This window comes from Phyllopteryx taeniolatus, chromosome 6, assembly GCF_024500385.1.
Source record: "Phyllopteryx taeniolatus isolate TA_2022b chromosome 6, UOR_Ptae_1.2, whole genome shotgun sequence".
Taxonomy (NCBI): Eukaryota; Metazoa; Chordata; class Actinopteri; order Syngnathiformes; family Syngnathidae; genus Phyllopteryx; species Phyllopteryx taeniolatus.
The window spans coordinates 17,514,356-17,536,622 of record NC_084507.1 but is presented as its reverse complement, the minus strand read 5'-3'; the positions used below and the strand labels follow the sequence as shown (position 1 = coordinate 17,536,622).

General features: G+C 41.4%; 3 protein-coding genes across 16 annotated transcripts in view; 2 read left to right on the top strand and 1 right to left on the bottom strand.

Annotated features, from left to right (window-relative positions):
- The window catches only part of zyx (zyxin), a 22,196-nt gene extending 18,240 nt beyond the window's left edge, over nucleotides 1-3,956 (top strand). For all 13 annotated transcript variants that reach the window (XM_061777583.1, XM_061777575.1, XM_061777582.1 and 10 more), the window contains 3 exons: nucleotides 333-511; nucleotides 659-779; nucleotides 2,406-3,956. In XM_061777583.1, coding sequence (XP_061633567.1) covers nucleotides 333-511; nucleotides 659-779; nucleotides 2,406-2,507 — 402 coding nt within the window. In that variant the 3' untranslated portion in view covers nucleotides 2,508-3,956. The remainder of the gene's footprint in view (nucleotides 1-332; nucleotides 512-658; nucleotides 780-2,405) is intronic.
- Nucleotides 3,957-4,105: 149 nt separating this feature from the next.
- Nucleotides 4,106-17,013, top strand: kel (Kell metallo-endopeptidase (Kell blood group)). Of its 2 annotated transcripts, XM_061777568.1 has the most exons (17): nucleotides 4,106-4,621; nucleotides 6,302-6,620; nucleotides 6,703-6,927; nucleotides 7,032-7,153; nucleotides 8,423-8,581; nucleotides 8,645-8,716; nucleotides 8,790-8,978; nucleotides 10,442-10,602; nucleotides 10,682-10,946; nucleotides 11,014-11,112; nucleotides 11,181-11,258; nucleotides 11,630-11,736; nucleotides 11,995-12,084; nucleotides 12,738-12,805; nucleotides 13,737-13,891; nucleotides 13,961-14,050; nucleotides 14,542-17,013. In XM_061777568.1, the coding sequence occupies exons 1-17, from the start codon at nucleotides 4,559-4,561 to the stop codon at nucleotides 14,686-14,688; spliced, it is 2,409 nt and encodes an 802-aa protein (XP_061633552.1). In that variant the 5' UTR covers nucleotides 4,106-4,558; the 3' UTR covers nucleotides 14,689-17,013. The 2 variants fall into 2 exon arrangements, 1 of the variants encoding a protein (XP_061633552.1); XR_009789134.1 differs by lacking the exons at nucleotides 13,737-13,891; nucleotides 13,961-14,050; nucleotides 14,542-17,013 and having other exon boundaries at nucleotides 11,815-12,084; nucleotides 12,738-12,796.
- Nucleotides 17,014-19,744: 2,731 nt separating this feature from the next.
- emg1 (EMG1 N1-specific pseudouridine methyltransferase) lies at nucleotides 19,745-22,231 on the bottom strand. The gene is made up of 5 exons (XM_061777588.1): nucleotides 21,928-22,231; nucleotides 21,566-21,667; nucleotides 21,101-21,242; nucleotides 20,184-20,389; nucleotides 19,745-20,109 (listed from the first exon to the last, which is right to left on the bottom strand). The coding sequence occupies exons 1-5, from the start codon at nucleotides 22,075-22,077 to the stop codon at nucleotides 19,996-19,998; spliced, it is 714 nt and encodes a 237-aa protein (XP_061633572.1). The 5' UTR covers nucleotides 22,078-22,231; the 3' UTR covers nucleotides 19,745-19,995.
- Nucleotides 22,232-22,267: the final 36 nt, after the last annotated feature.

Below are 22,267 nucleotides of genomic sequence, written 5' to 3'. Positions count from 1 at the left end.
CAAAATACTCATATTCTTTCTGCTCTGTGGGAACAACCACTATTACTGGAGCGTACAGTGTTGTCTTATGCTGCATGTCTTCCAGCAGACCTCAGTGCTGCCCGGCAGGTTGCGCCACAACGTGGTACTACACCAAAGGCACAGCTATACATTTTGGTTTGCCTTTATACTGTCAAACCCCCAAAAAGTAATGCGTACAAATCCACAATATAGGGTGGGGGTGAAACAAGGGTTCATTGGACACTTTTGAGCAAAATGCAAAACAATTACATGCAACATAGTTTACACAAACTTGTGTTGATGTGTGCCATGGTCCCTTTGCTCCTCCACAGAATTCTCTGGCGATGTGTTCCCGATGCGGGGAGAGAATCACGGATCGTGTGCTGAAGGCGGTCGGTCAGTGTTTCCATTCCCACTGTTTCCGCTGCAGCACCTGCTCTTGCATACTGGAGGGGGCGCCCTTCATCACCGACGACAACAATAACCCCTACTGTGTCCAGGATTACCACAGGTGCAAATTTCTGTGATTGTCATACATATCAACGTGATGCAATCACCAGTGAAATGAACAGCTGGGCAAAACAGTAGTGGAGTCAACCCTCGTTAATACCAATCAGTGTGTGGAAAGTTCACTTACTTTACTACTTTTTCATTCCAGGCGTTTCTCGCCGCTGTGTGTCAGCTGCAACGAGCCCATTATTCCAGCACCAGGCAGCGAGGAGACGGTTAGAGTTGTGGCTCTCGACAAGAACTTCCACCTTAAGTGTTACCGCTGTGAAGTAAGATGGGATTCTTTAACGTATAGTGGAATTTCTCATATAGTCCCAGGTGTCTGCTAGGGTTAAGGTGTTTTTTAATGGGGAGGCCTTAAGGCCTCTTTATACTCCCACGGTCGCACGGCCAACAACGCCCGCATTGCATCACGTGACCGACGAATTGCCCCGTGCGGCCCCTCTGCGTAGCTTGACGCGCACACGGCAAAAATTGTTGCTGCATGTCGAACGCCGCAGATATCATCTCTCGTGATTGGTCCGTTTTAGTCACATGCTGTGATGACGTACTCAGCGTGCCCCTTGGTTCTATATACTATCTACGCCTTCGGGATCGATTTTGCAGCATAATTAAATGTATCATCTGGTCATCTAGGTCAATTTTTTATAGCAGACACTGTTCCACGGTCGGCATTCTTGTTGCTTTGTTCCTTGTTACTGAAAGGAAAGTAAAAACGGCTACCGGAAATGGCCCAAAAAATGCAGAGGAAACTCCACCTTGTGGTGTCCTAGTCAATACCAGCCGTCGCGACAGCCCCGACTTGGAGGTGAATTGCAGTACTTTTTCAAAACTGTGCGCATGGGTTGCGCTCGAGTATAAAGGCAAACTACGCCCGGGACAGCCGCAGTGACGTCAAAGCGGTCGCTGTTCGCGCGAGTATAAAGAAGCCTTTAGGGGTAAGGTCTTAACAAAAGGGCAGAGCTTTATTGAAACAAACACATCCAGGGTTACTAGAGCCTGTCCCAGCTGACTTAGGACGAGAAGCTGGGTACACCCTAGACTGGTTTCAGTCAGTCACTGGGTACAAAAAGACAAAAATAAAATGGACATTTTAGTCTTCAATGAACATGTTTTTGAAATGTGGGAGAAATCCCAAAATAAAACATGCAAGCACAGGGAGAACATGTAAACAAAACATAATGCTATATATACTTTTTCCCCTCACAAATAAATACATTAATGATGATGATAATATATATTACAATACTAAATAATGTTTTGTGAAACTAAATAAAATGAACTTTGTTGAGAAAATGCAGAGAAGCGGCAAAAACCTAGGTAGTTTGGCAACTGATAAGCGCAAGATAATCTTTTATACTGTACAAGGAACAGTCGAGTGGTAGCCAGTAAGACTTATTACTTAAGTATTTCACTAGGTGCTTTGGTTTTATTTGGCAAAGCAGAGTTCAAATGCACTCAGGACTTAGTTTTTTTAATATACGTGTGAACGACAGCGTCTGTAAACTGAGGTATTAAAGGTCACCACAGTTTTTTTTCCTTTGGGGAAAAATGAGGCATTTAGTTGAGGAGATTTGCTTTTGTTTGTAGTCAATGAAGCATCTGCGAAGCTACTATTCAAGGGAATATGGTAATAAGTTAATGTACAGGGGGTCCTTGGTTTACGAGGCAGTTTCTTTCCTACCGCGATGTAACCCGAATTTGTTAGTAAGTCAGAATGCGCTGTACTCGATCTGGAAAATAATGGGGGCTCCAAAAAACAAACAAACAAAACAAACACAAAAAAAAACATTTTACACTTAGGGGTCTACTCACGGCGGTTTGGACAATAATGGTTGTGTTTCTGAACCTGTTTGGGAGATGAAGTTGATTTTAGACTCCGTTCTGTTCCACAGGACTGTGCTCGCCCTCTCTCCATAGAAGCGGACGAGAACGGCTGCTATCCGCTGGATGGTCGTATCCTGTGTATGAAGTGCCACGCCAAGCGAGCCAAGTAGACAGCGCAATGAACCTTCCCCCCCCCCCCCCCCCCCCCCCCCTCCCCCTTCCGGTTAAATCTGAACCAAATCCAAAAGCACAGGTTCCATTCAGCTTTCGGCCTTCGCGTTACAGGGCTTAGTTTAGTGTGAATGTCCTATGTGAAAAAGGGTGCTTTTTGCATGGTGTGCTGCGTGCTCTCGTCTTCGTTCGATCCACTTTAGTGCAGAGGTAATGTACTGCACCGCCACAGAGCTCTTCCTCTAGAGTAGACTAAGCCTTTTCGATGTCGTATGTTTATGCTAAAAACGCATCTATCTTGCACAGACCGCTTGGATCATAGAGCAGTCCAGTAGCACCAGGGAGCAATTCAGAACACTCAATCTGCTGCTCTCATGGCCTATAAGAATCGCATACAGTAGATTCTCTCAGCGGGACCCCTGTGTTTGTTCATTGCCACTTTCGTTTGGCTGCTGGTTGAGGAGATTTTAAAAGACGTAAGCAGTCGTCGTGCCAGCATGTAATACTCGGTAACACTTACGGTAATTGAAACTAGTCAAGAGCAGAGTTAAGTATTAAACACATTCTGTATGGCTCGACAAGCTGCGAACAAAGAGCCACGCAAAGCTTTACCAGCACAGATTCCATTATGGGGATCTCATCATGTAGCTAACAGTGTCACCAACAAACAGGACCCATTGTGTGATTTATTCCTGAAATATACTTGGTGCCACTTTGACTCTAAAGCCCAAGCACACAATGGTAGGCATTGTTTTTCTGTTGCATCACATTAGAACCTATTTGCTTCACCTAATATTATAATATATGGACCTTTTTTATATTCCTACCTAAGTATGCTGTTCTATCATTAGGAATTACCTTCAAGACTTTTAGGTGACATGTTTGAAGCATAGTGACCAAATATTTAGAAGCTGTATGACGGAAGTGCTTGGAACATTTTTTTTTTCTTCTTTTACTCATTTTTGAGCCCTGTCCTTTGACCATGATCTCCTCTTAAGTTTAAAGTAAACCCTTCCATTACCTTCCATTATTCAACTTTTCTACTTCTGTATTATTTTATTGTACTGTATTGTTTACGTCTTCATTCCTATCGTTCACTATTGCATTCCGGCGGTCCCTTACAATGGAAGCTGGTTTACATCCATAGAAATGTATTCCTCACTGAGTCCGGTGCAAGAAAACATGACAGTAGTGACTCACCATTGCATGCTCGCTGTGTACTGTGGGTGCTGGCTTTCCTCAAGTATTATACGGTCTTCTGCACCAACAGCTTTAAATGCCTTTGCGTGCTCAAATACTTAAGACGATGCCTGCATACATCCGATGTGACGTTGCCTTGTCCTTTTTGTATAACTTTTTTATATAAACAAACTGTTTGTGTGAATGTATATGTTTCAAAAAAAATATCTAGCCCCCTTCAAAGAAAAAAATAAATGAATAAAATGTTATTGGATGTCTTTGATTGATTTCCTAAACTGTACTGGCCATTTCATTAGGTACACATGCACAATCGTCTGTCATGTGACAGCTACAAAATGTGTTTCCCACCCTCCTCGACGACGAAAATGCAGCACGCTGTTAGTGGACCCTCAGGACCCCACTCGTCTATCAGTCGCCACCAGTCATGAGTTGCACTGATAATGACGACAGCATGTGTGTATCTGGGAATGTTTACCTTTTATAATTTGTTTACACTTATCCATTGCAGTTCAATTATAATCAAAAGCCAATGATTGGCCTGTATTTATCGGCCCCAATGTTGTGTTGTCACTTTTAATAGATACACAGTGGGAGTATCCAATGTTGCGATGTGGAACCTTGTTTGTCTGCACTTCACAGACTACAATGCATCATGCATATACGAGCCACTAACTGAATATATTATCTGTGGTGGAGCGGAGAGTTGTTTTTTTCTTGAGTTTTTTTTTTTTTTTATCAGTTTGGCAAGAGAAAGACCTGAGTGATAACAGCAGATAAAAAGCTGAGATGACAGCTGTGTGACGAAGGATGTGGGGGTGGGGGCGAAGCTGTAGCACATGTAAGACATCAGATGCAAAACATGGACTACGCCACCAAAGACGTCCACATGCTAAGAATGAGTGAAACTCTTGAGGTAGGACCAAAAATACTGCATATATTTGCTATTTAGAGTTTATGTCAGTGTCTTGATTACCTTCGCAAACCCACAGTGCAACACTTCTACACAGAGTAAAGTGTGTTTTTTTTCTCTTGTATTGGCCTCTGACCATAACTACTAGTAAACAACCCTGACAGAGGGTGCAGTGTTTGACAAACCACTTCCTTTAGTAAACACCTTTTGACTGAGAAGTGCATTCAAATACTATTTTGACTCTTTGTGTACAACCCCCAATTCAATGAAGTTGGAACGTTGTGTAAAATGTAAAAAAAAAAAAACGGTACGATGGTTTTTAAACCCTTTTCAACTTGTATTCAATTAAATACACTACAAAGACACGATATTTAATGCTGAAACTGATTAACTTTTTTTGGGGGGTGGGGGGTGATTTTTTTTGGGGGGGTGGGGGGTTTACTCATTTGGACTTTGATGCCTGCACATGTTCCAATAAAGCTGGTACGGGCATGTTTACCACTGTGGTACCTTTCCTTTTAACAACACTCAATGAGCGTTTGGGAACTGAGGACACCAATTGTTGAAACTTTTTAGGTGTAATTCTTTCCCATTCTTGCTTGATGTACAACTTAAGTTGCCCAACAGTCCGGGGTCTCCGTTGTTGTAGTCTGCGCTTCATAATGTGCCACATATTTTCAATGGGAGACAGGTCTGGACTGCCGGCAGGCCAGTCTAGTACTCTCACTCTTTTACTATGAAGCCAAGCTGTTGTAATACCTGCAGAATGTGACTTGGTATTGTCTTGCTGAAATATGCGGGGACATTCCTGGAAAAGATGTTGCTTGGATGGCAGCATATGTTGCTCCAAAACCTGTATGTACATTCCAGTATTAACTGTGCCTCCATAGATGTGCAAGTTACCCATGCCATGGACATTAACACACCCGCATACCGTTTTTTAACTTGCATTTGTTTGTAGCGACAAACTGGGTTAACCGACCGTGGCTTTCTGATGTGTTCCTGAGCCCACGTGGCAATATCCTTTACATGATTCCAATTTTTAATGCAGTGCCGCCTGAGAGATTGAAGGTTGACGGCCATTCAATATTGGTTTTCAGCCTTGCTGCTTACATACAGGGATTTCAGATTATCTGATGATTTTATGGACTGTGGATGATGAAATCCCTAAATTCCTCGCAATTGCACCACGCTCTGCAGTGGTTAGAGCTCCTGGGTTGTGTATCCTCCGGAGAGACTTTCTCTGGCTTTGCACGAGCTCTTGCTCTGGGAGTTTGGTGATTTTGTTTGTAGTGGTAGTAGCAGCAGGCTTTCCCCTGTGTGGTTTGTCAAGAACAGATCCTATTTTGAGAAACTTGCCACAAATAACGTAAACGTGTTGAGCAGTTTGACAGCTTCTCAAACTGGCGGTGAACTGCAGTCAGGGAAAGAGAAGCTTCTCACCAGGTAGTAAATTTGCAACGCTGCTACAATGTCAGTTGGAGTGTCTTGGACAAGGGAATGATATGCTTACGAGAACTAGAAAACCTAAGCTGTCAAATGGTGATGGCTTAAACTTTGTCCGAATGATGTCTGAAACTAAGTAGAAAAAGGAAGTCTATAGGTGACTTCTAGGATGCTGTATATATTTAAATAGCATCATTGCTATTGTTAAAGGATTGTACTGTTTCATATACCTTATAGCCTGAGTTATCAGCGGGGCAGTCATCACAGCCAGAACCCGAGAGGGTACTTCATCCCCCAGCTCTGTTACAGCTGAATCTCCCCAATCAAGACCCCGCAGAGGCCCAGCCACAAACCGAACTGAAGCTTCAGAAGTGGCCACCACAGCGACAACAAGAGCCAGACCTCGAGAACCAGCAACCCAATGAACGAACTAAACCAGCGTGGATAAAGCGCAGCTGTACGCTCTCTCTCTTCATTCTGGGCTTCTGTTTGTGCGCCATTTTCATTACTACTTTTTACTCTCTTCGTCACGGGAACCAAAGCCAGGAAGTCCTTGGTGGGCCCGCACACACACACAAAAACACCTTGAATGTAGATTTTGTCCATTGGTCTAATTTTTCTTCCACTCCTTCCTGTAGTCATTCCGTGTGACTCCCCAGCCTGCCAGAGGGCCTCAGTCCATCTCTCCATGTCTGCAGACCCCTTCACACACCCCTGTGACTACTTCCTGTTCTCGTGCAGATCCAACAGACCTTCCCCTGATGTCCAGGGGCAACAGAGAGAAAAATCCAGAAGAGATGTAAAAGAAAAGAGGACACTGGACAGAAAAACTGAGCTTCTGCAGTATCTCAGGGAGATTTTGGGTAGGGAGTCTTAAGCCACATTTCATGATTTAAAAAAAAAAAAAAAAAAAAAAAAAAAGAGAGACAATTAAGTATCTTTTTCACTTTATTGTGCCAAATTTCAGAATCAAATGATGGGCTTGCAAGTTCAGCTGTGCAGAAAGCCAAAGGATTCTATCGCACCTGTTTGGACACCAAGTCCTTGGATATTGCGGGAGTGGAGCCTTTCCTCGCACTCATCCACAAAGTGAGTCAGTGATACACAACAGGTGTCCCTCAAATAATAGTGGCCTCCACTGTGATAGCAAGTGCATTGTCCAAATAGACACGGACAAAAAAAAAAAAAAAGCAATGAAAACAAATTTTGTTTGAATGTTATATTCCAGTGTTAACAACAATCAATAATATACACTTTTTCTTCTAACAAATGGTTGCGATGTCAGTGAAAACTGTAAATGCATAATAGTGCCAAACTGAAAATGTGTCATTCTATTCTGTTCTGATGGCAAAAACACAAAGGAAACGATGCATATAATCTAAATCCATCCAATCCATCCATTTTCCGTACCGCTTATCCTTCCTGGGGTCGCAGGTGTGCTGGGGCCTATGCCAGCTGACTCTGGGCGAGAGGCGGGGTAAACCCTGAGTTGGTCTCCAGCCAATCGCAGGGCACACATAAACAAACAACCATTCGCACTCACATTTACACCCACAGGCAATTTAGAGTCTTCAATGAACCTACCATGCATGTTTTTGGGATGTGGGAGGAAACCCGACTACCCAGAGGAAACCCACGCGGGCACGGGGCGAGCATGCAAACTCCACACAGGCAAGGCCGGGATTTGAACCCCGGTCCTTAGAACTGTGAGGCGGATGTCCTAACCAGTCGGTCACCATGCCGCCATATAATATAAGTAATAGTTATTTTTTGGGTACCGGTACATTGAATTCACTGGATTTCTCCAGGTTTGCTACAAATCATTATTTCTATCGTTCAATGTGTCGAAATATTGCAGATTTTTTTTTTAAATATTACCATCATGACTATTTCTATCCTGATCTCAATTGTGTAGTGTGCATCGGCACACTTTTATTTGAGTGATACAATGTAATACGTTACAATAACAATAGGTGTTACAAATATTAAATATGGTCTGGCATCTATGGTAAAGGTAGTAAAATTATGATCATTAAAACTGATTATTTACTTTCTTTCATTTTTTTTGGTATTAATTATAAATAAAATCAATGTATCATAATAACTATGATAATTTGATATATAAAGTTTTAAGTAATATTATTATTTGTGGGAACAAAATTAAAGAGATACTATTATGGAAAACATTTACTGTAAGAGTGCATTTGTACCAGTGGAGGTCTACCTTTTTACCAAAGCCTTACCCCATATTCGTAGTATTTTCTGCAGATGAGTAACTACAAAAAGAAGTACCACTATTATATTTACTTATTTCCTCTATATTCACACTTGTTCTTTGTTCTTTCTCTGTGGTTGCAGCTTGGAGGTTGGTCAGTCTCAGGCCAGTGGAATCAGACCGACTTCAACTCCACCCTCAGCGTGCTGATGAGAGACTACGCCACCTTCCCTTTCTTCAACGTATACGTCGACGAAGACCCTACGGACACGGCTGGCAAGAGGACCAAACGATACATACAGGTCTGTCTTATGAATTCACGTTGCCACGGGAACCCCGTGTTTACGCCATCACTGTGCCGACAGATCGATCAGCCTGACCTGTTGATCCCTATTGAATGGAACAACGAGACTGAGAAGACTCAAGTTACAAAGGAGGTTGGTTAAATGATACACTCGCGGGTCTCTATGCTGTGATACTTACACACTGTTGCTCCTCATCCTCGCATAGACGCTGCTTCCTTTCTTGGCTTTATGCGATAGGCACCTGGCGCTGCTGGGGGCCCCGCCGGGCAGCGGCATGATCCACGTTGGCGCATTCATCTCGCTGTCTTCAGAGCTTGCTGTGGCCGAAGCACCTCTGAGCCACCGCAGTTCCAAAGGGCAGCTCTATCAGCGCTTGACCATCAAGGAGTTACAGGTAAACGCCCTGGCTACGGGCATTGCATCTGCTAGTATTAGTATTTTACCTCACTTCAATGGATTCGGAACACACATTTTAGACATCCAGTGGGTAGCAAAAATAGGCGAGTAATTGACACCTACCCAAAAAGGGTTGTAATTGCCTAGAGATGCCACAAGATGGCAACAAAGGACTTTTGTCTATTTGACAACGCTACGGCCTTTGCGAGTTGACAACTTATAGAGTTAACTTTTCGTGGTGTTATTGGAGTCTTTTGGGCATTCTTTTTGGACCTCTGCAGCATTTGCGTAAAGCCACCACTTCCTAATGTCACAATATGCAGTACACGTAGGAAAGGGTTTTTGATTAAGAGGAAGTTTGACTTGCTTTATCAAAATAACAGAGTTGATGCACTAGCTATTTTAGGGTGTGTAAATTTAGCGTAATACAAACTACGTCCTAAATCTCAGCTGCTGTAGATCAAGTCCATATCACGCACTCATTTCAAGCTCCAACGTTAGTTTTGTTATTAAATTGATCCTACGGTATATAAAGAACTGGATTGTGTTTTGTGTGTGTTGAAAAAAATGTGGCCTATGTACACAGAGAAAAAAACTCTATTTTACATAGTAGCAGCCTTTAAGATCCAAGACTGAACTAATTCTCCCTGTTTTTAGTAAAATTGGGCAGTGTTCCGAGGTAAATTTAAACTAGTATTTTGCTACGTTTAAATTGTTCTATTGAAAGTTATACTTTCATTTATTAGATCATAGGTACAGTGCTGGCATTATGTTCTTAATCAATGAATTAATCGCACATAACGACCTAACCTAACGATCGATTTCCACTACACTTGTGTAACAGTTAAAAATTTTGTGCATGGGCGTTCCTATGTGGGAAAAATTTTTTTTTTCAAATTTAAAACAACTTGGAAGTCAACCAATGTCACGGAAGGGATTGTGTTTGATTTTGAAGCTTACACTGTATGTTGATTATTACACAATTGTATCATGGTACCTTAGTAAAGTATCCTGATTATTTCATATTATAAGTTACTCTGCAAATAGTTCTAAGGGGTTTAGACTTTAGTCCATATTCTGTACCCATGGAAAAGACACAACAATAACCTTAGGGTCCAATAGAGGGGGTTCTCGTTTTTCGAGGGTAGCAACAAACGATGTTTCGAGGTTACAAATGTTGCGCGATGAACTACTTTGTGCAGCGGTGAAAGAATACTTCTTCACGCGGCACGTTCAATTACTGCCGTACTTAATAAGTACTAAAAGTATTTTTCATACTGTTAACTGTAATTATGACTTTACTACTGCGTTAGCCTCATTAGTGACAGACCACGGCGTGTTCCGACTTACAAATTTGAATCATGTTTCTGCCCTACTCATAGGAACTGAACTTAACCCCCTGTAATTATCCAGATTGGGTCCCCTGCTGTTGTATTCATCTCATCCCATGTATATCCACAGCATAAAGCCCCAGCTATTGACTGGTTGGGTTGCCTGCAGGCTGCGTTCCATTCACAGCCACTCTTTGAAGACGACCACATCCTCCTGCACAACTTGCCTTATATCGTGCAGATGTCCCACATCATCAGCAACTGGATGAGCGGCCACGAACTGAGCTCCAGGTACTGTAAGTGAACCACAATGCACCGTCTCTCACGCGCGTCCCGTGCTTAATCTCCGACTCCCTGTCATTCTGCCCAGCGGCCCCCTCCACACGTTCATGGTGCTCAACTTGCTGCACACCCTACTGCCCGCTCTGGACTCAAGATTCTCAGACACGGCGAATAATTTGTCAGCGGATCTGGGTGACACAGGAGTGAGGCAACGCAATCTTCACTCAAAAACAAACGCTTTGAGTGAGCTCTTCACAGCGGCCCCTCGCTGGAAACGCTGCGTGCTGGAAACCGAGCGAGGATTCAACGGGGTTCTGGCACATCTGTTTAGAGAAGACGTCACTGGCAGAGAGGTGAGGAGACATCGCACGAGCGCATTAACCCGAGATATATCTACTGAACGCCTTTGTTGTTGGACAGGCAGAGGAGCTTAGTGAAAACATCCTGTCTTCCTTCAAGTCACAACTGCACGAGCTCAAGTGGAGCGACAAGAAGACTCTCCAGTTTGTTATGAATAAGGTGATTTAGGACATAAGTTTGTTTTAGAAAATGACAATGGATATAAATGACAACTTTTCTGCCTTTAGGTTCAGTCCGTAACTCCAAGAATTGTGAGTACAAAAGAAAACTCTAGTGAGGCTGAGCTTGACCTGCTTTATTCAGAGGTAAATGAATTTCCAAAATAGGCCGCTCATTCTGGAATTAGTAATCCTAGTTATTTATACATTTCCTTTCTTTCAGTGTACTGCATGTAAAAAGCCAACACACCCCTGTTCATATGACATGTTTTAGTGATTTAAAAAAAACAAAAAAAATGACCAAGATAAATCATTTCAAAACATTTTCCACCATTAATGTGACTGATAATCTGTACAACTCTAGAAATCTTGAAAAAATATATAACATTTTCAATAGAATGAAAGAAAGAAAAATAAATCTGCCGCCTGCATTGTACCCCAAAATGCCTTGGCGAAGTCCCGAAGCGTCCAGAAATGAAGAATATCATTGACCTCCAGCCACTCTTATGCAATTACAGGTGTCCATCAGCATCCACAGCTTCTTCTCAAACTACCTGCAGCTGCTGTCCTTATTGCAAAAGAGGCGCAGTAGACTCTTGCATGCGGACAGTGATGACGCTGATATGTAAGTTTCTCATTTTCAAAAAATGTAAATATCACATGGTGTGTATTCATACTTGCCCTGCCATTGGCTGGCAACCAGTTCGGGGTGTGCCCCGCCTCCTGCCCGATGGTGGCTGGGATGGGCTCCCCTGGTGAGGAGACGCGGCTCAGAGAATGAATGAATGGCTGGCTGGCTGGCTGGCTGGATGGATGGATGGATGGATGGATGGATGGATGGATGGATTCCTACTAACATTTGCAGTTGATCTTTGCTTCTAAGTCTACCACCATCTCCATCTCTTCTGGGCAATGAGCTGATCATTCCCATGGGAATGTTTATCCCTCCTCGCTTCCATCCCACATACCCAAGGTAAGGAATTATTGGAGTTAGCTTTTGTATAATTATGTTCCATAACATTTTAGATTTTTGGGGTTTTCAAAAAATATCTCAAAAAAAGGTCAGTTTCATAATTATACTAATCAAAAAGCTGAACTCAAAGATCTTTGATTTATTTTCATGTACTGTACACAAAATGCCTGTTTCCCTCAAATATTCTTCCCAAATCCAAATCTGTGTGAGTGAGCACTTCACCTTTGCCGAGATAATCATATCCACTTCACAGGTGTGGCGTAACAAGATCCTGATTAGACAACATAATTATTGCACAGGTGTGACTTAGGCTGCACACAATAAAAGGCCACGCTAAAATGTGCAGTTTTACTGTAGCAGGGGGATCCAGCAGGGTCAGAAAACCAGTAAGTATCCGGTGTGACCCTTTTTTTCTCACGCAGTGCAACCCCAATTACGATAAAGTTGTCTGTACAAGGAGACTTAATGATGTTAACGGCTCTTTCATATGTGGGATCGAATACACTAAAATATAGAATAAATAAGTACAAGAGTACAGTTTGCACTGCCCTCATAAATGGATGCGTACATACAGTACCTCAAGGTCTTGGCAGGCAGCTTGGATGTTGTCCAGTGAACCGTAAAAGTGACACTTTGATTCCTTTATTAAACAGAGCTATGAATTACGGCGTGATGGGTTTCCTTCTGGCCAAAGACCTCCTTCACGTGCTTCTACCTGACAGTAAGAAAGCTTTATTTTAGTTCAGGGGCCATATTCACCCCAATTTGATCTCAGGTGGGCGGGAGTATATTCGTGGCCTAATAAGCTATAAATAACGACGATTCCATATTTTTCCCAGTTTTAAGGAGAAAATAATTACAAGTGCAAATCATGTGAACAATCTGAAATTTCAATTCAATCTCAGTCGGAAAAACCTTTGTAATTTCAAGTGTTATGAATTTACATGTGAGCAACTTCAAAACAGATCAGTGGATCTATACTGTATATATACTGTTTATAACACAACTTGTTAGGCTCTAGAAATCATTTTAAATTTACATAAATTCCCACAGCCATCTGGATATCTTGACAACCAGGCAACCATACAAACTACGTAAAGTGGTAACGAATCAGAAAGAGGATGCAGTTATCCGCCTACTTTGTAAATGTATATATAAAAATATGTACAAGTTGTGGCATTGCACAAAAAAACAAAAACATAAAAGGGTTCCACAAAACCAGTCTCTTTTGAATTGATGTCGTCAATGTCTTAAGAAATTACTACAGGATGCATTCATTGTGAAAGAACTATATTCTTCAAAGTGCAAAGGTGGCAAAGCATTTTATATAAAGTAGGATTTGCTCCTGAGCGCTGGCATCGTTTAGCGTTCACAAGTGTATTAACATCAGGTGTCAAATCTTGAGTAGCAGCCAATTTCAGAATGTCATTTAAGTGGTAAGTGGTCATTTATCAGTGCGACCTCCAGTGGACAAAATTATCAACAACAGTTAGGCCTGCTTTTGTTTTAAAAATTGTAGTTAATGAGTTCTCTATCCCCACGGGCCAGATTGGACCTCCTGCCAGGCCGGTTCTGGCCCCCGGACCGTACGTTTGACATCAGTGCTTTAGAGGCAAATGTAAACACTCCATTTTTTTGTTTTGTTTTTGTAGTTCACGCCAAGAGTGCAACGGTGGGTGCTTTGGGGCAGTGTGTTTGGTCAAGTTACCGCACCGTGACCTACAAGGACAGTGAGGCGCTTCCGCTACCTGCAGCTCCGCAGCAGGAAGTGTGGGTGCAATATTCGGCACTGCAGATAGCGCTGAAGGTCAGAAATCAGCAATTTTTACATTTTTACTGCACAAGTGTAAGACAGTAACAGTGATTTGTTTGACAGGCATATCAGAAGAGTCTGAAGAAGCAACCGGCAGATACGTCCATCTCAGGATTCTCACGCACTCGTCTGTTTTTTATGGCATTCTCTCAGGTACTTCTTTTCTTCTCTCACATTTCTTGCCTCTTCATAGGGCTGGGCGATATCGGCCTAAAATGGCTCTTTTGTTGTTTGTTTTTTTTCCACAAAAATCCGTTTTACGATTGGAATTGTCCCTAGAGGAATTTTAATTTATTATTTTTTTCTTCTGGGATTTTTATTTTTCAAGCATTGAAATTGTCTATTTCCAAGCATTAACTTGCATCAACTGAATGAATTTTGTTTATCCGAAAGTTGACCCAGAAGGACAGTAACATGCAAAAATGTGTTGCCTCTCAGTTTTTGCAAGATTTTGTAAAACTTTGTGAGGGAAAGCAAAGTTGTTGTTTTTTTCTTCAGTATCACCTTAGGGGAACTGTTGAAAAGTTGTTAAATATTGTGACAGTCGTAAATTTAACATCCCGACAAACTCTCAATTGATATAAAATCGATAAATCAGACCAGACCTGCCTCTTCATCAACTCGCGTGTGTCCTCGTCCCGCAGGTCAACTGTGACGCTGACCAGTATCACCACTTGATGCCTCTGGAGCCGTCCTTCCTCATCACAGCCATCTGTGCCAAATCTCGTCTTTGCCCCCCAAACCTGCAATGCCCTAAAACAACTCCGCGACATTCGTCGCATGGATGCTGAATATGTTTGAAGGACACATTACGCTTTTTTTTCCACAATTTAAAACAGTTCTCGGGTGTCTTAATAACATATGTCTATGTCTGAAGATCGAGAATTATACACTTTACAAACCCCATACCTTGCTTTGACGAAAATAGCCCCTGTTCTGCAAGTGAGCCAGCCCTCATTCCACCCCACAAACTGCTGAGCCAATAGCAGGTCTGGCTTTCATTACCGTGATGACTAGTGGGCCGGATCTCGACAGGCGAGTGAGCATGTTGCAGCTCGATAGCGAGTGCTACTAATGGAAGCAGAGCCCAGTGTGGGACAAAAAGCAAGCGCCCTTAGGGACAACAAAAGCGTTTTAACTCGTGGAGGCATCAGTTCATACACTATATTGTGTGTATGTGGTGCATGGACACATTGTCAAACCCCAATACTCAACTCAAACTCAAATCTGCACTTCTACCCCACTGTTATGTACAGCAGGGTGTAAGTGCAGAATTTCACACTCACACCAGAGACCCAACTATTTGGACACAAACAATAAAAAGTCAATTTTCCATAATATGGCAACTTTTTGAACAGTACAGGTAAATCATATCCTCCACTGCGCTGTAACATTGTGTATATACAAAGGCAAACTGTTGTTGCATTCACACAAGTGATGTGTACAGTAAGTACGGAAAGTATTCAGATCCCCTTAAACTTTTCACTCTTTGTTATATTGCAGCCATTTGCTAAAATCTTAATTTAATATAATTTTTTTCCTCATTAATGTACACAGAGCACCCCATATTGACAGAAAAAAATGGAATTGTTGAAATTTTTGCAGACTTATTAAAAAAGAAAAACTGAAATATCCCACAGCCACAACTATTAAGACCCTTTGATGTGACACTCATATATTTAACTCGGGTGCTGTATATTTTTTCTGATCATCCTTGAGATGGTTCTACACCTTCATTGGAGTCCAGCTGTGTTTGATTATACTGATTGGACTTGATTAGGAAAGCCACGCCCCTTTCTATATAAGACCTTACAGCTCACAGTGCATGTCAGAGCAAATGAGAATCTTAAGGTTCCTAAGAGCACAGCGGGCTCCATAATCCTTAAATGGAAGACGTTTTGGACGACCCTTCCTAGAGCTGGCCGTCCGGAAATACTGAGCAATCGGGGGAGAAGAGCCTTGGTGAGAGAGGTAAAGAAGAACCCAAAGATCACTGTGGCTGAGCTCCAGAGATGCAGTCTGGAGATGGGAGAAAGTTCTAGAAAGTCAACCATCACTGCAGCCCTCCACCAGTCGGGGCTTTATGGCAGAATGGCCCGACGGAAGCCTCTCCTCAGTGCAAGACTCGTGAAAGCCCGCGTGGAGTTTGCTAAAAAACACCTGAAGGACTCCAAGATGGTGAGAAATAAGATTCTCTAGTCTGATGAGACCAAGATACAAATTGTTGGCCTTAATTCTAAGTGGCATGTGTGGAGAAAACCAGGCACTGCTCATCACCTGTCCAATACAGTCCCAACAGTGAAGCATGGTGGTGGCAGTATCATGCTGTGGGGGTGTTTTTTCAGCTGCAGGGACAGGACGACTGGTTGCAATCAAAGGAAAGATGAATGCGGCCAAGTACAGGGATATCCTGGACGAAAACCTTCTCCAGAGTGCTCAGGACCTCAGACTGGGCCGCAGGTTCACCTTCCAACAAGACAATGACCCTAAGCAGACATCTAAAATAACGACGGAATGGCTTCAGAACAACTCCGTGACTGTTCTTGAATGGCCCAACCAGAGCCCTGACTTAAACCCAATTGAGCATCTCTGGAGATACCTGAAAATGGCTGCCCACCAACGTTCACCATCCAACCTGACAGAACTGGAGAAGATCTGCAAGGAGGAATGGCAGAGGATCCCCAAATCCAGGTGTGAAAAACTTGTTGCATCATTCCCAAAAAGAATCATGGCTGTATTAGCTCAAAAGGGTGCTTCTACTAAATACTGAGCAATACTATCTGAATACGTATAGCTGTGTGTATTTCAGTTTTTATTTTTTAATAAATCTGCAAAAATGTCAACAATTCCGTTTTTTTTTTTCTGTCAATATGGGGTGCTGTGTGTACATTGAGGAAAAACATTTAACATGAGTGATTTTAGCAAATGGCTGCAATATAACAAAGAGTGAAAAGTTTAAGGGGGGTCTGAATACTTTCCATACCCACTGTAGATAGCCTACACAATGTGTAAGATGACTATTTTTGTATGTGAGCCTTGTTTGCGTGCTATATTAGTCGCACAGATATGTTCGGTGTTTATTTGTGTTCTGTCGAAAAATAAACTGTCGAGGTCCATTGTGTGAAAAATTAGCTCTGTAATTCCAACCTGGGGACGGGGGCGGGACTTACCATTATGTAAACATAGGCATTTGCCTTGTATTCTGGGATTTCCCCAAACATCTCATAAAAACTGATTAATATGGAGTTTTTATGATTGAAAGCAATTAGTATTGTAGTCTGAAATCAGATTCTTAAAAACATTTTTAAAAAATGGCAACTGCTACGGATGCGTCAAATGCAAGGCTAAGTTTGAAAGCAGTCAGCTCACTGATGATCAAACGCATGATACAGTACTTTAACCGGAAGTGACGTGACTATATGCAAATTATACACAACGTTTTTCTTTTTTTTTTATTATCTTATCTTTATCTCACTGTTAGTTGCTGAAATAAATAATTTAGACTTTGGTTAGATTATCAGAGGTGGGTAGAGTAGCCAAATATTGTACTCAAGTATGAGTACTATACTTTAGAATAATATGACTCAAGTAAAAGTAAAAAGTATTCATTTAAATATTTACTTGAGTAAGAAAGTACTCAATGGAAAAAACTACTCAAGTAAAGAGTAACTTGTGAGTGATTTCTGATTTTGTATTTTTTAAATCGGAGCCCGAACATCAAATAAAATTAAAAAATAATAATATATTGGAGTCGACACACACCTCCCACCATTTCAATTTTTAACTGCCCAAAAACCAACAACACATGCATTGGGCCCTACATAAACATTATTTGCTTTATTCGCTTAAATAATTTCATGATAAAGCTGTTTGCTTCAGACTTAGTGATTGTGTGTGCGACACCATAGGATAGGGCTAATGTTGCCAAAACAGCAATAGAAACATCTGCAATTTACCGCAAGTTGTTTTCTCAAGTTAGAAGTGGGCTGAAATATCCCAAGTTTGGGCAGTCAGAATTTAAGAGCTGCATGACAAAGCTGTTGTTTTTTAGAGTCTGTAAAGTAAACACACTCGCACGGCTGTTCCCCCCCCCCCCCCCCCCCCAAATGAGTTAATTTGATTGGCTCGCAAAGGCTACGTGCACAGTCATGTGACTGTCTTGTGTTGTCTGATTGGTGAATAGGAGTCAAATGACAAGTGATTCCGTTTGATTGGCGCAACGGGCGCCCTATGCGGAAGTCGAAGATGGAGTCTAAAAATAGACGCACACACGCAAGAATGGATAAATAAAAGTAGCGAACGGCATGTCGATCATTGTAAGGGAGTAAAAGTATCGATCTTTCTTCACATAAATACTCGAGTAAAAGTAAAATGTACGGTGCAGTTAACGTACTCTGACAAGTACAGTTTATCAAAAATCTTAATTGAGTAAATGCCCCCCTCATGACGCCGACACTGGCAAGAGCTATTGCCAGTCGCAGTAGCACTGCTGTCAGTGTCACCTGAGGAGGGTCCAGTAGAGGTGGAAAGTGGCATGCGTCACTGTTTTGAATACAAAGATGTGAGCAGTCAAAATGGTAAGATAGTGATTGTTCTTATTAATTACAGTGAAAGTGTTGAGATGATTCACTTGTTACATACTAATCCTCAAGATGGATTTGAAGGACTTAAGCTAACTCAGGAAGTACTTCAGAATTTTCTCAAATTTAAACTTTTTAGTTGCTGATAAACATTCAAAATCTTTGCATTACACTAGTTATGGAGGACCCATGACTGGGTTTGCTTTAGCCCCCCAAATGACTAAATATGCCCGTTCCTGCTTCTCAGGAGTCTATTGATTGATTCCCCAACATTTTGTTGATTGTATGTGACTTGTCATTTGAAAGTGGGAAGGTGCCTTTGCAAGCTGAATATTAAACAATTGGGAACCTAGGGTTTATGCTTGTGTGGTAGCTCAGCATGAGGCCACGACTGAAAATGTATTAGAAATGTAACTTTTAACGTGAATCTCAGTATTCTCCTAGTTTTACTGTCAACACTGCTAAATTATGTTTGAAAACATGTCTTATGTGGCTGTATTACCTTCTACAATATATTGCAATGACTGCAGAGCAATTTGGCATTTCTGACACTAAATTTGTCTTAATTCCTGTTGTTCTTAATGTATCAGTACTCTGCTTGCTCCTGAACAAAAAACACCGACTTTATATTGGACTAGGGCGGCAAGTGACGATTATTTTAATGATTGAATTTAATTTATTTCCATCCCTTTATTTAAAAAAACAAACCACAAAAAAACATTTCAAATTGACAATACAGAAACATAAATTGATTATGGTTCAGTTACTGGTTTGGTCTGTAACATGTCAGAAAAGGTATTTGCAAAGGTCTTATTTTGACAAAACAAAGAATCTGCTTTCACGGAGGGCTACAGAAATATATTTGTTTAGAGACTGAAATTTGGACAATTTTAAGTTAAAAAAATGTCTCAACGATTAATCGAGTATATTCAATGTTTTATATTCATAGAACGTTTTCTTTATATAGCTATTGCACTGTTAAAGATGATTATCTGCAGATATGTAATTGCTGTATCAGCAAAAATATTACAAAGTTGAATTGCTCAGTTGAGTTACCACCTGTAGTATGGAGTGCTAGTATTAGTAGACCTGTGTGGCATGCTCAAAATGTATTTTTAACTGCCCCTTTATTTAAAAATTACACGTTCATTATGTACTTAAGGTACTTTTTATTCCTCCCTGTAAAATGCTCCTCTATAAACCCTTTATGGACCTGGATATAAAAAAAAAAGTTGAATGTAATGACTTGTGGAGTCAATGAAAAAAAGACATTTAAACGTTTGTATTATGAATAACACAAATTCCATGAAATTGATTCAACAGGAGAAGATAGTCTTCTGTGCAGATATCATCATTATAGAAAAATGTCTGGGTAATAAGATTACCATCATACAAAAACAGGATCCATGTAATGTCCATGTGTGGGAAATTTGGTGCAACACTTCCACTGTGTCCTGTTAGTCTATACAAAAGGTTTGTGGATGGGTTTCTGCCCAGTCAGCAGCAGGCCAATGTTAATCACAAGACACCCCAAACTTCCTCAAAAGCCGAGCACATCTTGGCACAGGTGAGTGCGGCAGAGAGCGGGTAGTTACTGATAGACACGGTCTTCTCGGTGTAGTCAACATTCACCTGTAAAAGACGCTGATGAGTGAAACAAGCCTACATTCTGACTGGAGATGCCAAAAAAGGCCACTGTGACTCACCGCTCCATGCGCAAATGCTCCAATGACCACGGCCGCCGGCCCCTCTGGCACCACAGAGCGGGGGCACACGGCCTCTCCGGCGGAGAAGGAGGTGGAGATGCGCGGGCACCCGGGCGGCAGGTGGTCTGACACAGGATTTTTTATCATTTTCAGGAGCCTCTGAGGACCGTCGGACGCTCGCACGCTTAACTTGTGCAGCAGCTGAACTGTAAGTGGACAGAACTCAATTTACTCATACAGTGGGACCTTGACTTACAAGTAGAGGTGCAACAATTAATCAACTAATCGATAACAATTGTTCATAATCGTTTAAAGACCTTAACATAAAATTGTACAAATCATCAGAATTTCAGCCTCTCAACAGTAAATATTAATTTGACATAATAAAGCAGCTCGATTATCTTACTCTTTCGTTAATACATTTGCAAACATTTTTACTTTGAAAAGAATGTAAACATTTTCTAACATGTTAGGGACCAACCGAGTAACTGAATCGTAATCAATTTACATTTGTGCATTTTCTGCATTGTCAGTCTGAAATGTCGTGTTTTTAATAAAAGGGATGTCAATTTTATTCATCCAATTGAATAAAAAAAAATTGACAGATTAATCGATTATTCAATCGTTAGTTGGAGCCCTACTTACATGCCCAACACTTGAGTTTTTAGATATTTTGCTTTGTATTGTGAGCTGGTTTCAGACGCGCTGCTGATCGAGTGAAAGTAGGAAAAAAAAGAAGTCCCTGATGCAATTTCAGCCATTTATTGAATGGGACAAACAGTCAAACACAATTATATAAATAAAGCAAATAACGGCTCGTAATGTGAAAAACTGAGTTGGGGCACTCAAAAGTCAAGGTACAACTGTATTTGACCAGTTATTGTTATAAAAGTAATGTTTATTCAGTTTTCATTTACCCATAAGGCCACAGAAGCGCAAAAAGGTTCTGGGGATGCGCGTCTGCGGGTTGATCTCTATTAGTGCGTTCTTCTCAGTGTGGATGTAAACCTGCAGCAGGCCCGCTCTGTTCAGTGGACTGTCCATCAACATGAGCAGACACTAGTGGAGGAAAATCTCATGTTTAGATTATCACAAAATGCTTGTGTGAATGTATGCACACACATGCAGAAGATAATTTGTCAACCACATCATTCATGTTAGTATTATTCAGCTAATTGTTTATAATTCCCAAGACCCCATTTTCTTTAAGGCGGTGTTACCGAAACCACCTCAATATGTATTGGGTTTACGATTGTCAGAGTAATGCTGACTCATTTGCAGGATACAAAACTATCAAAGCTGCATACCACACTTTTGAGATTCACTCCTAGGGTATAAATGCTGCTTCAATAACATAAATGGAGATAAATAAAAATGATTACCTGATGTGTGATATCTGGTCTAACATTTCCTGGATTTCTTCCACTTTTGATGATGATGTTTTTGTGTTGGTCGCAGTTCAACAGCTCAAAGGTTTTGCCAACCTGTAATATTTGAAAACATTTAAAAACATCTAAGCAATCATTCATTTACTTCAACACAAATTTAGTATGTCATAACACATCCACTTACCTAAAAGTGTATATATATTTAACGAAAAAGATGTAGTGTATACAATTTAGTTAAATACAACAAATGTATTGTTCGCACCAGTTAAAACACAAAAAAAACTTTTTATCCCCAGTTGAGTTAAAGCAGCTATGACGACTAGGCAACAAACTGTAGGACTTGGCCTTAGTTTTACCTTGACTGTCTCCAGCGAGGAGCCCTCCAGAATGACAACCAGTCGCCTCTCCGCCATGCGATCGTGCAGGCTGCGGAGATGTTTGGCAGCTTTTGGTTCATATTCGTCCAAATGTTCGAGGCCACGCTTCTTCCCGTTGGCGGCCGCCATCTTGCCTTCTCCTGTGTCCACTATCCAACGGTCGCACGATGTGTACGTCACTACGGGAATGCGCAGTCCCAAATAAGTATTTCCCTTTTACATTACTCAGTGATTGATTGAGTTAGGTATTATGAAACTATTTGACAGTTATTTTAAAAATATATGTACTTTCCGAGCCTCCAAAATAGGCAGCGTGTGC